Genomic DNA, 16671 nt, shown 5'->3' with positions numbered 1-16671 from the left:
CATAAATATTTGCATGTACTTCAATATTCTATTTTCCAATAAAACTTACTATCCTTCCTGTGTTGCTTTCATTTTACCTGAAGGAAATGCCATAGAAATTGAAGACTAAGAATACCATTTTACTTTGACAGAAATTGTCTAGTTGGCATAAAAGAATCTTCTTCAATACGTCTAATTCCTACAGCCTATAAATTAGGCTTCTCACCTTTTGGAACAGAAAATATTTCTGCTACTGATCCTAAAATAGTTAGTGCAGAAAATCTGGTTGGGTGTGATGAACCAGGAAACAGTACCTCAAAAAGTCTGTCACATACAGATGACATGAAATCCTGAAAATCACAAGAAAAATTTTAAGACAGTTTACTTGCTGCCCTACAAACAAAAGCCTAAGTACTGAATTCAGGACATTCTGCTTTACATGTTACTCAAAAAATTATGACCTTACAGTTAATTTTGGAAGAATGGGAGGCTACCTTCATAGTACTGACAAACTTCTTGTTTCCCAGAGTACAGTGAAGGCTGGACAATCGTTTGGTTTTTTTTAAAAAAAAAAAAAAAAAAAAAAAAAAAAAAAAAAAACCACAACACACCCACAGTTTCCCTTCCCCACTCCCACAAAAAGATGGCCATTGTATCAAAACCTTGAAAATTAGTTGAACAAGAAAAGCAGAACTCAAGACAAGAAACAGTTTAACACAAAGAAACTGATTATGTGAGCCTTCAAATAGGAAAAAAGGACAAATACAAAAGAAGTCTTCATACAAAGTCTTTGTGCTGAAGCTCTGTCATTCATTCTCTCACTGATCATTCTGAAGAGCTAGAAAAAGGCTGAAGCTCAAGTAACACACATCATTTAAAACTTGCTACTAAACTACCAGCAGCTGACAGAACATTTACCTGAAAATTTTAGTTTGGATTGGGCATACATCTCCAGTCATTCCCCACTTACTGCTGTTTCAGTTCACATCATGGAGCAATCCCTCAGAAAATAACCTTTATTGCTTTTGGACAAAATTAACCTTAAAGATACCCTTCAAATACTAAAGGCCACTCAGTTCATGAGACAACAGTACATTTAGTCAAGATTAACTTGTGTAAGTCCATACAGAGTAGACAAGGTTCTCAGCACGGTTTTGTTTTACAGGTTTTTTCCTTCTGCACTGCACTATTTCCTAACACAAACACAGCCTATGCTACCCAGACGTGTTTTCAAGAACAATGCACTGTCTTTCAGAAATGCTATCCCATCTCTTATATCTGTATTTCTAGCAGTCTAACTTACTTTATATTGCTGCAAAATCCCCAAAGGATGCCTTTTAGTTGAGTTTTCAAGTAACTCTTGCTTGGTTTTATTTTGCTCCAATTTATAAAGTACCTGGGAACTTTCTTGTATCCTACAAAATAACTTTTAAAACAAAAGCAAAACACAGGTAAGGCAAGAATCATTGACAGTTAAATAAGGGAAAGGGGGATTTTCAGCTTATTTTCCAGATCATATTGCTTGTAATTTTTAAAAAGTTTGCATACAGTATAACACAGAACAGATCCTTCTCTCTCCACTCCAAAACCAAGTTTTTTGCTCCCCATATCTCTCGTGACCAACTTTTTTCCCCTCCCTGTGCACCTCCAAAGCCTTCTTCCATCTTCGTCCTTAAATTCATGCCTAGTCTTCTCCTCCCACCTCCCCATTTTCTGTGGAACATATGTTGCTCCATAAAAAAAGCTCAATTAATGCATATAATTTTTATAGCTTCAGTGTCTCTTTTACAGAGTTTGACTCACCTCAGGAGTGCTTCCCCCAGCTCCTTTATTACCCAGTAGTATTATTTCCTTTCTTATTACACTCCCTCTAACACAATTTTTCCATCTCATATTCCTCAGTCTGCACCAGGCAAGAATGGAAAGAGACTTCTCTTTTGTTTCTGCCAAACCTATTCCCTCATTTTCCCTCCGTCTCAAATTATTTTCTCCTTCCACACTGCTTTCTTTTGCTGTTAACATCTTCCAAAACATTCTTTATACATACATGGTTTCCTCATTTTATCCATATCCTTCTACCATGATCTACATGTGACCTTGGTAACTTCCACAATGTTGATATACTCAATCCCTGCAGACTATTAACAGCACAGCCACATGTCGTGCTATTCCCTAATATTCCTCTACCCTGTCTTCCAAGTCAGGTTGCTGAAGCTGATCAAGTTACTGTGAATTTGCCTGAGGTCTGGTAAGTCTATGTAAGCACACTCTTAGTCCACAACAAAGGCAACACAAGGTTCATTGCTTACTCTACAGCCCATTGCTTTGCTATTGGTAGAGTACACATACGCTGACAGGTTAAGTAACACTCACTACCATTCATTATCAAGTGCCTACCACTTAATTTTTTGTTTAAGCCATCCTTGCCTGCGATGACTTACCACCGTTCAGCTGGATAATACATACAACATAGTCCTGGCCTTAGAGCTTCTAGTCTTTCAAATGAGCAACTTCATAACATACTCAGTAGAATTTTTTTTTTTAAATGCTATATAACTAACATAATAGGCACGTTAGACATTGTTTATAGTTTGAAATTACCTTTCGCAGTAAAGAACCTATCTGTTGCCTTACTGAAGGAGACTGGCTGTTCAAGTTGTACTTCATAAAAAATTGAATTAGTTCCATTTCTTCCATGGATACAATTTCCGTGCTACGATGGGTTTCACAAAGTAAACCTAAAGCATCAATGCAAACCTGAAAGATATTTAGATGTTAACCACAAAAGAGTTACAGGCACCTATGATGATACCTTTGTTTTAAAACAATGCTGACATAGCATTTAGGATCAAAGCAATTCTTCTAATTTAAAGACACAAAAAACCCATTGTCCCTTTACCTGATTGTGCTGATGAACTAGACCCTGTTTTATACATTCAGTGGATACAAGACCATTGCTCATGATATTTGAAAGTTCCAGGTGTCCGTGAGCCCTGGCTGTTCTTAGGCATGCCATTAACGCTCCAAGAGCTCCTCTAGTACTGCAAGAGCCTAAAGAAAATGAAAACCGGTAATAATTATAGTTTGATTAACACAAACAATGTACTAATTACAATGCTTGTCAGAAAGTCCTAATACTTCCAACACGTGACCCCTACTGCCTTTTATTTTTTACCCCATAAACCCCAAAAGACAGTGTCTGTCATAGATTAAACTAGTTCTAAATCGCCTTTTTGGTTCCCAAAAAGCTTCGTCTTGAACATGTCAGATGAAAAAGGGACCTTGTGAGGTCTCACAAGCCCTTATTTTAGAATGACACTAAATTATGTCAAAAACTACAAGAGAATCATAAATCTCATATCCACATATTTGCCACAAAACCAATCTGTAAAGCCCCGTTACTGGACATGCCTGTGTAAGAAATAACAGCAGAACAGAAAAATAGTAGAAAAAAATACTGATATGTAACAAAGCTTGGCATGTAAAGAGAACAGTAAGGCACCCACAGTTAGAATATTAATTATTTTGCTCATGGCATGAAGACACACTTATGGTTAGTATGAATTCCACCTTGAAATACTAGCAGCAATAATAACCATCTGGAATTTTTCTCCCAAATTAATTTCAATAATAATAATAGATCAGAAATCATATTTCTGAGATTAAAAAAAAAAAACAATCATAATTACAAATACGATATTTATTTTCTCACCTAGATTAGCATCTGCAGAAGCCTGAAGAATTCTAATCATGTAGCTCAGACTGTCAGGGCTACATTTCAGCAATTTTGGTAAATAGTAATCTATTATATAAGTAGTTTGGTCGTGGTTCCCTTCACACAGTATTACTAGAAGAGGAGAAACCCAGATGTCATGCCACTGGTCAATCCAGGTGCTTTCTTGAAAACTCGAAGTAAAATGGGTTTTGTGATTTGTAAACATGGTTTCCAAAAGATCACTAGCATAGGGTGCAAGAGACTGATCATTCATCACGTCCAAGATTTGTACTGGAATTGTTCTGTCCAACTGTAGTATATTTTCAGTGCCCACACACTCCACAAGACAGCCAAGAGAAGCGTATTTCCCTTTTACATGCCATTCCAAGCTTAGTAAATGCTTTATCAGCCTTGCAAAGAATGGGTCTGATTTTTCATTGGATCCAGTAATGGCGGTTTGGTGTATCTGAAGAAGATTCTTGAATATCAATTTGGTTTGGTGTCTAACAGCATCCAGAGGGTGTTCCCAGTGTGTATAAATGTATTCCAGCAGCTTCCCAATTACATCCGAGTTCCCATTAAGTTTGATTTTTAGATTTGGGGAGCCTGAAATGAGGGCAGCCAGTGCTGAATTAGTCCAAATAGCAAGGATTCTAGACAAAGACGTTGACATGCTGGATTCTTTTAACCTTTTAAAAAGAACAAACAAAAAAGCTCATTATTTGCATTTGTCAATTTTTTCAAAAAATAATTTATTTCAGAATAATTATTCATCACATTAGTTTACCTCACACTAAAACAGGTAAGGAGACACTAACCGTTCACTGGAAAGGAACTAACACAACAAGGAAGTGATGAATCGGATGTTGCAAAGTGTATGCTTAGTTACCTGACATGCTGTTAACTGGCCACAGCTAAAACCCCTAAATATGGGGAAAAGAAACCTGACAAGCCACTACACTATTTTAAAAACAAAAATAAAAATTAATATAGACACGCTAATATTTGAGCAGCATTATATTATTGCATGCTTCCTGAAAATATAAGGAAAACTTTTCATTGTCAAAAACTGAGTACCATATGTGCAAGAATAAAATCATAAAACTGACTTCCAAGGCAGGAGCAAAGGGTGAACTGAATACACGTTTTAATCTCCTATCCGATAGTACTGGTAGTCCATTAGATGCAAGCACTCAATGCTTGCAACCAGAAAAAAAATTAAAACTCATCTTACTTCAAGTATTCTATTCATCGGCACACTTTGTTTTCTTCTGTACTTTTAAAAGCATAGAAGGTGATGTCCTGAAACTAAAGTCTATCTGTCTACGTAACAACTGATTCTGCCACACCTTACCATCAGGTAGTTGGTAAACTAATCCCATTTCTGTTGGAAAAACAAAATTTCATTTTAGCATGCAAGAGAAAATTGTAACTTAGAACTATCTATGCAATATCAAGACATTATATTTTTCAAACTAGAGAGTTATTCTGAATATATTAAAAAGATTACATGATCTGTGGCAGAAACTAATATCATCACACTGAACACATCAAAGAGATAGTCCACCAGGACCATATCAGCCGTGCAAAAATATAAGTAAAAAGATCAAACCCCTCCTCCCAAACAGGAAACAATACAAATCAAAACACAGGCTTACTCAGAACTCAAAGACAACAAGACTGATGCAATATCTAATAACAGTTTCTCTCCTTTTTCACCCATGCTGCCATTCTTCCATTCCAGCATAGCCAGTGCTCCATGGCAAAGAAAGAGAAGGACCGAGTCAGGGAGTTCTTCTGTACACAGAGTCCCACAGTTACTCACAAACCACCCTGGCACTCCTGCATGTTTCATTGACCCAAGAAGCAAGTCACTGACCTGTAATAGCAGAATAACACCCATTACAGTATCTCAGGGCAGGAGAAAAGCTATTTTGTGCATAACTGAGAATCTCAGAAGATCTGAAGAGATTTCTTGTAACTGTTTTTCTCAAATTCAAAACCCTGGTCTTACTACTTCATACGGCAAGGAGAGAATAAAGGATTTACACTCCAGGAAAAGACGGATACAGAGGCTGGCAAGTCCTGCTATCTGTATCAGCAAAGCCTCTGAACAACACTAGTAGCACTGATTAATGACACTATGACATTTCACAGTCTTTAGCAAAGAAATACTCTTACCAAGGAAGGTAATTCTTCAACTGGCTCATACATAGCCTTAGTAAACAGAATAACAGCCAGTCCTGATGTAGTCTGAACAGTTTGCAGGAGAGTTGCTACATGGCAGAGAAAGATACTTTACATTAGAGTGCAGCAAACATTGTGTGCTAGAACTACGTATCAAAATTATCAAGATAGTATTAAATTTCCTAGATTACTTGTAGTTGTATAATCACAAATCTGTAGCGTCCGCCTGGATAGCAAGTATTAACAAATTTATACTCTAGTGTAATAGGAAACTATTAATACCTTTTAACAGATAGAAAATATAGAACTGCCCAGTAAGACAAGGGCAACTGCGGCAGAGCCTGTTGATGTTTATATTAAAAAATATCAGTATGAGAAGTAAACACAGTTATAGTGCACCAATAAATAGTTCTGACAGCGTAATTCATACAGATATATAAATTTTTGGTAGGCACAGACATTCAGTGAGTCTCAAACGTATTTCTGCTAGTTTCCAAATTATTAGTAATAGCATTTACCTTGATTTTTTGTAGTAGGACAAGTTAAACTGTGCACTCCAAAATTACGATCTACAAATCATAGCTCGCCAAAAGACCTCCCGTTAATCTCAGCAGTTCAATTTCCAAGACTGCTCCCACTCCCATTAATCTCAGCAGTTCAATTTCCATTCAAGCTAAACTAAGTTTTTATACATACAGATTGTGTTTACTACAAAGACAACAAGACTGACTTAATAAAAATATTTGGTTCTGAATGTTATTAAACTCACCATCCATTAGGAAGTTTGTGGAGCTTTTCAGTAAACTACACATGCTTTGCCAAACGAAAGACTCATAGTGTTTCCAAAGACTTCCCTGGATATTTTCTTGTAATTTCTGTACAAGCATCATTGAAACTTTAATGGCCATCAGTAAATCATGCATCAACTGAGTCTGAACAATACGATTTCCATGATTCTTCCTGTGGAAAAAAGACAGGCACGGGCACAAAAAGGAAATGAAAACCATTCTTCACTATACCCAGAAAACTACATTCTGCCAACTTCAGATAGAATTAATGGTAAAAACCAATTTATTGTTTGAGTTGATCAGATACGTAACTACAGGAAAACAAGAAGCAGATTCAAGGGCAGTGTTTTAAAATGAGGTTAACAAACATAATGAAACATTCTACTACAGTTTCTGCAGGATCCTGTGACAAACTTTCACTCATTTGCTTTTGCCTGAGCAGAGCTGAACTTTTCCAGAAACTTTCCAAAAAGACCAACAGAACACAGTGCTGCTCCTTTCTCATTTTTCAAGCAGTTCCTCCATGCGCAAAGCATATTTCTATGATTTGACCTTCTTCTAACATGAAGACAGACAACATGTACTTTTAATGTACAAAACACTCCATTAAGCACTCTGGGTACATGATGAGAGACCACAATGAAGAGGCTTCACTTTATGCAATGCTGGAAAATGTCAAGATATTAAATGACTGCTGTGACAGACAAAACAGAATATCAATACTGAATTAAACCCTCATGGAAAGTGGAAGAGTATCACTCTACCTGAATTTTAGTAAGTGTATCTATTAATTACAGTGTTCAGTCACAATTCAGATAGCAAAACCACAACCCAAAGGCCTCCCTTAAAAGTAGTAGCTCTAACAGTATCAGTGCCTTAAATATTACCGCCTTTAATTTTCCTCCTTTCCTCTCTTATTTTATATCATATTGCCACAAAAGAAAAGAAACTCATCAGCAGTTTTTATTTAAAATATGTATCATTGTAAAATGACGTTCCCATCTTTCATCAATATATGGCTATCAAAGTGATATTCCAAACCATACCAGATTATCTTGCAAGAGTGAAATAAAAAGATAAAATACAGCTTATATTGAATTCACTTGCCTGTTTTCTTCCTGTATGTCAAGTAGCGACTTCTGCAGAAACTGAAGAACTATTGAAAACAATTATTGTATTAATTTTCTTAAAAGATAAATAGAACATAAAAATTCCAGCACAGCAACTACACATACACATCATACCCAGACACAACGAACAGTCAATCCATATAGTGGTGTTTCTTCCACTCTGTAAACAAATTAAACTGACGTTACAGTGCAGATCCAAAGATGCAACGCTAAAGCAAAATCTCAGGCTGGTTTGCAACAACCTGGTACAAAACGAGAGCTTCCAACCCACTCGGCCTAATTCTGTGAGGTATTGGAGAGTTCTGGTTCCTCAATGAAAAGCTGAAATTACCAAGAGCTAAAAACAGAGCAGCAATAAAAGGTCCACAGGAAGCTGTGAACATTATCTGCCTGCTGAGGGCACAATATGTCAAGTTATCCCATATTACCAGCAGATCAGACTTCTGCCAAATTATTGCCAAACAAAATTCTAGCAAGCCCAGGCCTGCTGTGGCAATAGTCAAGACTGGCTGTTAAAGCTCAGTGGTACCACATCCAACTTCATCATGAGGCACAAGGCAGAGAATATTTCACATAAAGTAGCATCAACTCCCCCAACCCTTTAAGAATCACTCACTGGTACCTCTTCAGATTTATATCTAGAGCTGCTCAACAAAGCAAGATTGACCCCTGGAAATTAAAGGTACGAGTCAAGGGAAAGTCTTTGACAAAAAAGTACCACATGAGGGTGCTAATTATTAAAAATTAACCAGGAAGAAATCAGATCTGACAGCTCTTTATGCCTACCTCACGTTACTTCTTCACACACAACCCTCCCCCAATAGCTACAGTGAAACTTATTTTACTATAAATATAACTTTACCTTCTTCAAACAGGTTCTTAATACTTGCTCTACCTAGAGGAAAGAAAATACATTTTAACGAGTGAATACTAGCCAATACTATCTACTTTACATAGATAAAGATGTAAACGTTACTATTAGGCGCCACACCAAGATGCAAACCAATGTTGAGCAAGTTAAAACAGAAGACAATATATTCAAAGTCATCGTACCTAAGCTGAAGTCCTCCATGCAGGAAGCAAGGTTGTCCAGTACTTTTCTGTACAAATATACGTCTGTGGTTTTCAGTTCTTCCCTAAGGCAGCATACAAAGCTTTGTACAGCTAACATCATAAACTCTTCAGGAAGACTGTTTAGTGAACTGCAACAGTAAGAAACAGCACGATCAGTTAGCTCACACTGAGGTGTTAAATATCCATTTGACAGAAGTTAATGTCAGCTAAAAGTCCAATACATGTTGCTTCCTGCATGAAAACATATTCTGTTTTAAAATAAACATGCATGTTCTAATTTTGCAGCTAGAAAACCTGTCAAAGGGGTGTAAAGCTCCGGCACGCAACCAAATACAGGATGGAAGCCCTGCTTCTCTCAGTGGGAAAACAAATGTTTTCAGACACAGAAATGAAGACAGCTAAGCATTGGATCTTAAAAATGTTAAGGCCGTAACAAAATTCACTAAAGAAATACAACAGTAATTTTGCAAGAGAAAAACATAATTCCAATAAAAATAGGCACAAGAAACCAGTTTAGTTATGATTCCTCTGAACAGCCTTCTCTTTATATTGTCAAAGTTGAGATTTTCTTTTTTAACAGAACTATTTTAAATTTCTACTCTAATATTGGATTTTAAAATTCGAAGTGGTAATTACACACTATGTTGTCTTTCCAGTAATGAAACAGATCAATAACTTCACTTTGAAGTTATTTATCCAACAATATATTGTATTATTTATAATTAAGATTTTTAACTAAACAAGAAAGAAAAACAGTACATATTCACATATTAGTATCACAAATTTTCAGTAATTAAACTACACCAATTTGTAGTGCATGACAAATTACTGACTTCTAGGTAAGGAGAGCATTTAAAAAAAAAAATAAAGGCTTGCTATTCAATTTTTTACCTTACTAACACTTTTTTCAAGGGATTCTTCGCACCCAGTGAAAAATATGTCTCTCCCAAAATATCCAAACAAGCTTTAACCATGGGATCACATGCAGAGTTTTGATCCATCTTCTTTACCAATGGCGTAATCTATAATCAACAGAACACAAGATCAACAATAACTCTGGATATACCTTCATCATTAACAGAGGCATCATTCCCTCTCATCCACATATATGGTGCAAAACTGTCCTCTCTTTACCACATCCTGTTGAGTTTCAGGTGTTGAATAACCTGAACACCTCTGATACCAAAAATACACGCATAGAAAATAGGAAACTTGGTATCACTTGCCTTCCATCATTTTCAGTAACTGCAGCCCTTGCTAATTTAAGTACTAGAACTACATTTCTACCTAATGCATGTGCAGCAGTAACAACTGCTTTTTACCTGTCTCCAGGAATGTTTAAAACATTACAGAGTTTGTTTTAGAATTGTATTTCCCATTAACAGCGCACATGACACGCTGTCAGTTACCAGAAGCCACACTAACAACAGTGAAGTCTTACTTGTTTAATACACTGGATCTGCTGGATGCCATTGCTCAGCTGTGCGCAGTGCAGAAGCAGAGATGCCAGGTTTTGCTCTTCAGCCTTTGAAAACCCTACATTTGGAAGAAGAGTCTCTTTTTAGAAAGGAATTACAATAAGCAGTATAAACAATACATATTTTATAATAAGAAATCACTGCTTTTTCCTGTTTCAGTAAACCTACTAGTGCCACAATGCCTTAAGTCACCTTACAATACCTTAACACCATTTTTTTTTCTAACAAATGAAAAAAAATACAAGTTTCACTGCAGCATAATAGTAGGCCTCATCTTCAGTACGAAGACCAGTTTCACAAAATCACAGCACGGTTGAAGTTGGAAGGGACCTCTGGAGGTCATCTGGTCCAAGCCCACTGCTCAAGTAGGGTCACCTGGAACAGGCTGCCCAGGACCACGGCCAGACAGCTTTTGAATACCTCCAACAATGGAGACTCCCCAATTTCCCTGGGAAACCTGTGTCAGTGCTCAGTCACCGTCACATTAAAAAAAAGTGGTTCCTGATGTCCAGAGGGAACCTCTTGTGTTTCGGTTTGTGCCCATCACCTCCTGTCCCATCACTGTTCAACACGGAAAAAAGCCTGGCTCTGTCTTCTTTACACCCTCCTTTCAGATATTTTTTACACATTGGTAAGATCCCCCTGAGCCTTCTCTTCACCAGGCTGAAGAGTCCCAGCTCTCTCAGCCTTTCCTCACAAGAGGGATGCTCCAGGCCCTTCATCATCTTAGTGGCCCTTCGCTGGACTCTCTCCAGTATGTCCATACCTCTCTTGTACTGGGGAACCTGGAACTGGATGTAGCACTCCAGGTGCGGCCTCACCAGTGCTGACTAGAAAGCAAGGAGCACCTCATAGTAACTTTAGTATACAAATCTTGTATTCCTCATTTTTGGTTTTGTTTTTTTAAAGTAAAGATCACTGGAAGTTTATCTCATCAAACAACAACAACAAAACCCCCACAAAATAAAAGAGCATTTGAACAGTATCTTTAAATCAAGTTACCTACAGAAAATCCAAAGACTAGGAAAATACACTCAAGATGATCTCCCAAGATCCCTTCCAACCTCAACCATTCTGTGATTCTTTGAAATTCAGTGTCATCCCACATATTAAGGCTAGTACTTCAGGTAGCACTGAATTACATGCCTGCAAGTGGGATCACAAGTAGGACCTTCTACCACCTTCACACCAATGACAAAACACAGCAAAGAGCTTTCAAACCTAAGACACGGTGCTCTAAAGGGTTCTTTTAACTCTGCCAAGGTAAAAAGTCATTGTCATTACAAAATAAAAACAAACCACAGAAGAGCAAACACACCTAAAACCCGTAAAACAAAACCACCAGAAACAACACATAACAAGGAAAAAAAAAAAACGATCAATTTCAGTAGCTACTCAAATGCATTCTACTAACAGAAAAAGAAATTACACATTGGTTCAGAAAAAAACACCCCACTTACTCTGAAGTTTTTCAAGCTGCTGATGATCAAGAAAGAATGCATCTACCTGAATTTCCTTCTTCTTCTTTAAAACCATTTTAGCTGATTAAGAGATACCTGCTCAAAAAAAAAAAGTCACTTTGTTTTAAAAGCATCATTACAAACACTTCCTATGATAACTGCATGATGTTTCGCTGTCCTGAAATAATGTTTACTGCATTATCTGTGCAACTTTTTTTTCAAGATAATAGTTAAAGTTGATAAAATTAAAAAGAGCTATTTCGAGCATTTTGTCCAAAATTCACTCAGACTTCATGGTGCAGAATGGAAGACATAGAAAAGAGGATTTCAGGATTTGCTGGATGACTTACAAACTCTCTCACTGGAGTTTTTACTGCACTTGTTATGTAGTCTGTGGCATGCCCCTGGATCAGAGTTTGAAAATATTACGCAGAAGCACGGGAATTACACCACAAAACTTCTGTTGCTCTGTTTTACGCTTCAAAACTCATTTAAACTTGTACCAATGTAAAGGTAGAACTGTGTAGCAAAGCAGTTTTGTTTCTTGACAACATATCAACCAGTTCTGTGTTCACTATAATGGATGTTACAAATAGCAAGTTATTTTTCTTCTTTAAGGTAATGGCAATTTAATGTGCGCTACAGTTTCACTGACTTATGAGCTCGTTATCACAAAACGGCTGAGGATGGAAGGGACCTCTGGAGGTCATCTGGTCCAACCCCCTGCTCAAGCAGGGCCACCTGTAGCCAGTTACCCAGGACCATGGCCAGACAGCTTTTGAATGCTTCCAAGGATGGAGACTCCACAGCCTCTCCAGGCAACCTGTGCCAGTGCTCAGGCACCCTCACACCACATCTGGTGCTTCATGATGTTCATAGGGACTCTCCTGTGTTTCAGTCTGTGCCCACTGCCTCCTGTCCTGGCACCAGGCACCACTGAAAAGAGCCTGGCTCCATCTTCTTTACACCCTCCCTCCACACATTTATATATACGGATAAGATCCCTTGAGCTATTACCTAGTCTCAGTTGGTAGTGATCAGAAAGCATAACTCCTTCTATTTCCTTCTAAAAACAGGTGGCCTCAGCCTTCTTCCCCAGGCAGCGGGCACCACACGACAGCATTCACCAGCGTGCCAGTGCCCGGCTGGGCAGCGAGGCCGGTGCCCACGCGGGGTAACAAACACGCCAGCCCCGACAACCTTCGAGCGGTCTCAGGAAGACAAGAGCCTGACTTACAGCGCCTCAGAGGAAGAGGCAGCCAGGCCCCGCTGCCGGGCGAGCGCCTCCCGCTCTCCCTGACCGACCGAGACGGCCCAAATAACCCCGCGCCCCACAGCAGCCCCCAGCGCGCTGCCGGGCCCCCGGGCCGGGCCGGGCCAGGCCAGGCCGCACCCGCCGCCGCCTCAGGCGCAGCCCCCGGGGCCTCCCCCGCCCCGGCAGCCTCGCGGCGGGCGGCAGCGCGGGCCCGGTGCGCAGCGGGGCCTGGGGAGCGGAGGGCAGCGGCACCGGCGCCCGCCAGGGGAAGCGGCGGGGCCGCCGCCACAGAGGCCGCGGCTCGGCGGAGGGCAGTGGCGGAGGGGACGGGAAACGCCGGGAAGACGCTGCCCGCCCCTTACCCGAGGGGAGACTCACCCACGGGCGCCGCTTCCCTTCCCGGTCTCCGCCGCCCCGCCCGCACCACGTGCCGCCCCGAGAGGGCCGGAGCCGCCCGCCGCCAACCAGGGCGCGGGGGCCGCACCCGGAGCGCTCCCCGCCCTCGCCCCCCTGCGGCGGGCCCCGGCGCCGCCTCACGCCGGGACCGACCCACCTGGTGCTCCGGGGGAGCCCCCGCAGCTGCCGCCCGGCGCCCGGCGGGGCTCCTGCAGCGCAAGGGCAGCCATCTGCCTGCGCCGCGGGCCGGCCGTCCCGCTGCCCGCTCCAGCGCCGACCTGGGAGCATCCTCCTCAGCGGCGGTGGCCGCAGCGGGTAGCCGGCTTTCTTTGGAAGATACTCGTCTTAACAAAAAGATAAACCAACATTTTCTTAAACTGTAAAATAATTAACAAAAAAGAAAGGTCACTTTTTGGTACATAAGCATTTCGGGTTTAGCCAGAGCAGGGTTTTTTTTAAGTTTTCAACATCTATGTCATGTGCCTGTCACAATTCCTCCTAGTCTCGTATAATTTAAGAAGTGTGTAATTTGCAAGCAATTGGCTACCAAATGGAGATGTTTTTCCCGAGTCCATGAGCTGTATCTAGCAGAAGGGAGATCTTGCACTTGTGAAAATGGTTATTGCAAAAGTGGTTATTGTAAAATGCCAGCTCAACATAGCAGTCGTGCTTCCACTAAGGTTTAAGAACATCATTTTGGAAAGGAAAAGGGGGAAAATGTAATAAAAACCATTCCTTGCCACTTGACTTTCATGCAACAGTAATCGTCTTGGCAATCTAAAGCAGCTAGAGTCCATGAGTCTGTTGAGGACTTTCAACAATCTTCCGGATCCCCCTTTAACACGGGAGTTTCACAGTACCTTCTGACTTCTGACATGGTAATGGCCAAAGGAATTGAGAAAAGGTTTAACCATATCCAAACACATGGAAATAATTTGAGTTTTTCTCTGTTGGTTGGTTGATTTTTCCCTCTGGTTTGTGTTCAGGCATTTCTAGGAAATGGACACTGTTATTTGGCACTATGTGTGGCAGTGACCTCCTTAAAACGTTGGGCTATCTCCAGCTCGAAGAGAGATTGAATGCTCACATGTGATTTAACCTGCCAGCTAAATCAGACAACGCATCATCATTTACTGTAAGCAAAGTCTCCAACAGGTTAAGCTAAGTTCCTTGTGCTCAATTCAATACCTGCACATTTTACACTCAGTGTGATCCTCTTTCTACAGGTTCCCTGGTTTCAGGGGAACACTTTTCAGGGTTCCAGCCCTATGTATGCCAGCTCATTTTCTGTAACACTAGCAATAACTTTCCAGCAACTTTCTGCTTTCCAAAAGAGCTCTACTCCCCCCAAGTTTTTCCAGTTAGAGGAAGCATCAATGCCAGGGAGCTGTCAGGTAACACTTGAATCCATGCCTTGTAGTGCAATGTAAAGCAAAGAGTCATCTCAAGAATGAAACAGTAACATGCAAGACCCACACACTTCAATTGCTCTGTTCTCCAAGAGCACCAAGTTTCCAGTATCCAAAATAACTTACTTAGAACTAGCTCACATACCCCCTCTGAGCAGCTCACCAGGCATGGCTTATTAGGCTTAACTACCTTGAAAAGCTAAGTCACACCGTTTTGAGCATTTCTATTCTGCTGGTAAGGAGCGACAGACCTTTTAATTACTCAAGTGGAGTTGGCAGTGGATTTGGCAGTGCTAGGTTAACGGTTCGACTTGATGATCTTAAAGGTCTTTTCCAACTTAAACGATTCTATGATTCTACTGGTGTTGTGGGTCCACTGTGCTCTGCTGCGTGCCTAAAGCCAGCGATCTTGCAGAGGCCAAAAAAGCAATCGCAGTGTTAGAAATTGCCAGGGAGAGAATAAAAACCAAACTACACAGCATCACTATGTCACTGTATAAACACACCTGCGCCTTGAACGCTGTGTGCAGTGTTCATCCCTACACAAAAAGAACATAGTAGGACTGCCAAAGGTGTGAGGTAGGTAGGGTAAGAAGGATGGCCAAAGGTAGAGAGGGGCTTCTCTGTGAAGCCATTAAAGAGAGTAGTTAACTTCACTGTCAAAGAGAAACTACTGAAATTGAGTACAACAGAAATATCTAAAATAATTTTTCACTGTCTCTACAAAAATTAAGGGGCATCAAATGAAACAAGCAGATGGCATGTCCAAAAGAAAATTAGTTATTCAAACCATAGAGCTCATCATCCTAGGACATTGTGGATCTTGAAAATTACATTTGTTCAAAAGCAGCTGGACTAAATCATGGAAGAAAAAAAAAACCAACAGTAAAAGTTTCAAAACACAAAAATTCTGGCTTACAAAGTCCCTGAGCCACAAAGCAACTGGAGACTGGGACAGTATTCTGGGGAAATGGCACTTAACTTCCCTGGGCACTGGCTGAGGATGAGAGTCAAGCGACTGGATACCAGGCTAGATGGACCCCTGCTCTGACCGGGTATGGCCATTTTTACTGTGATGTCTCAGCAGGTTTCTGCAATTCATCAGAAATTTTTTTAAGTGCTGGATTTATATCCACAGACTTTACAGTATTGACAAATCAACCTCCACCAGTGAAAATCCTTCTCAAAGGAAATATTCTAAGCCACACTTGGAAATTTTAATGTTGGAGCTGTAAATTTTAGTCTTGAGCTAAGGGTCTGTATGCCTATATCCAGTAGGTAGAATATTTTATATTTTAAGTTTATTTCAGAGGGAGATGATGAGCTTATCATCTGAAAACTCCCAGAAACTGATTATTTAGAGCAATATAGAATGTCACCACTCTGTGGCGCCAAACAATTAAAAAGAGGTTGTGCTTTTAAAGGGAAGCCTTCTCATAAGCTATATTTTTCTTATGTAGAAAAAGCCTTTACTAATAACCGAAGTAACTGTAGATTCTTCCACTCAAAGGTACCAAATCACAAATACTAGATGCTATTTAGATAAGATGCCATTTTTCTATCACTGAAAGACAAGCCATAGCCTTGAAAGAGCAACATTTTAAGACGTGTCATGGTAATAACATGAATTGACAGGAATGATCTTTCTGCCTTCCTCTCCTCCACTTAAATAAATCTTTAAAGCTGTTTTTTGTCAAGAAAGTTCAAGATACTTTCTAATTAATTTGAACAGCACCTGAAGATGATCTACTTATTTATATCACAGTTTTGTAATTGCAACTAGTATAAACAATATCATGG

At 40.0% G+C, this 16671-nt stretch overlaps 1 protein-coding gene across 6 annotated transcripts in view; it reads right to left on the bottom strand.

Annotated features, from left to right (window-relative positions):
• Positions 1–13558, bottom strand: part of THADA (THADA armadillo repeat containing) — a 168671-nt gene extending 155113 nt beyond the window's left edge. For 5 of the 6 annotated variants that reach the window (XR_012774823.1, XM_075496299.1, XM_075496302.1 and 2 more), the window contains exons 1-15: positions 13445–13558; positions 11812–11907; positions 10315–10409; positions 9765–9895; positions 8853–9001; positions 8662–8694; positions 7773–7825; positions 6651–6837; positions 5876–5970; positions 5353–5573; positions 3692–4383; positions 2879–3030; positions 2581–2736; positions 1283–1405; positions 206–329 (exon numbers count right to left, since the gene is read on the bottom strand). Coding sequence is in view for 5 of the 6 variants with exons in the window: in XM_075496299.1 (XP_075352414.1) it covers positions 206–329; positions 1283–1405; positions 2581–2736; positions 2879–3030; positions 3692–4383; positions 5353–5573; positions 5876–5970; positions 6651–6837; positions 7773–7825; positions 8662–8694; positions 8853–9001; positions 9765–9895; positions 10315–10409; positions 11812–11887 (2287 nt within the window). In the remaining variant the exon portion in view is untranslated. Of the gene's footprint in view, positions 1–205; positions 330–1282; positions 1406–2580; positions 2737–2878; positions 3031–3691; positions 4384–5352; positions 5574–5875; positions 5971–6650; positions 6838–7772; positions 7826–8661; positions 8695–8852; positions 9002–9764; positions 9896–10314; positions 10410–11811; positions 11908–12828; positions 13055–13444 lie in introns of those variants that run through there. The other variant, XM_075496300.1, reaches the window with a different exon arrangement.
• Between the last annotated feature and the right edge of the window lie 3113 nt (positions 13559–16671).

This window comes from Mycteria americana, chromosome 3, assembly GCF_035582795.1.
Source record: "Mycteria americana isolate JAX WOST 10 ecotype Jacksonville Zoo and Gardens chromosome 3, USCA_MyAme_1.0, whole genome shotgun sequence".
NCBI lineage: Eukaryota > Metazoa > Chordata > Aves > Ciconiiformes > Ciconiidae > Mycteria > Mycteria americana.
This window is presented reverse-complemented; position numbering and strand designations above follow the sequence as displayed.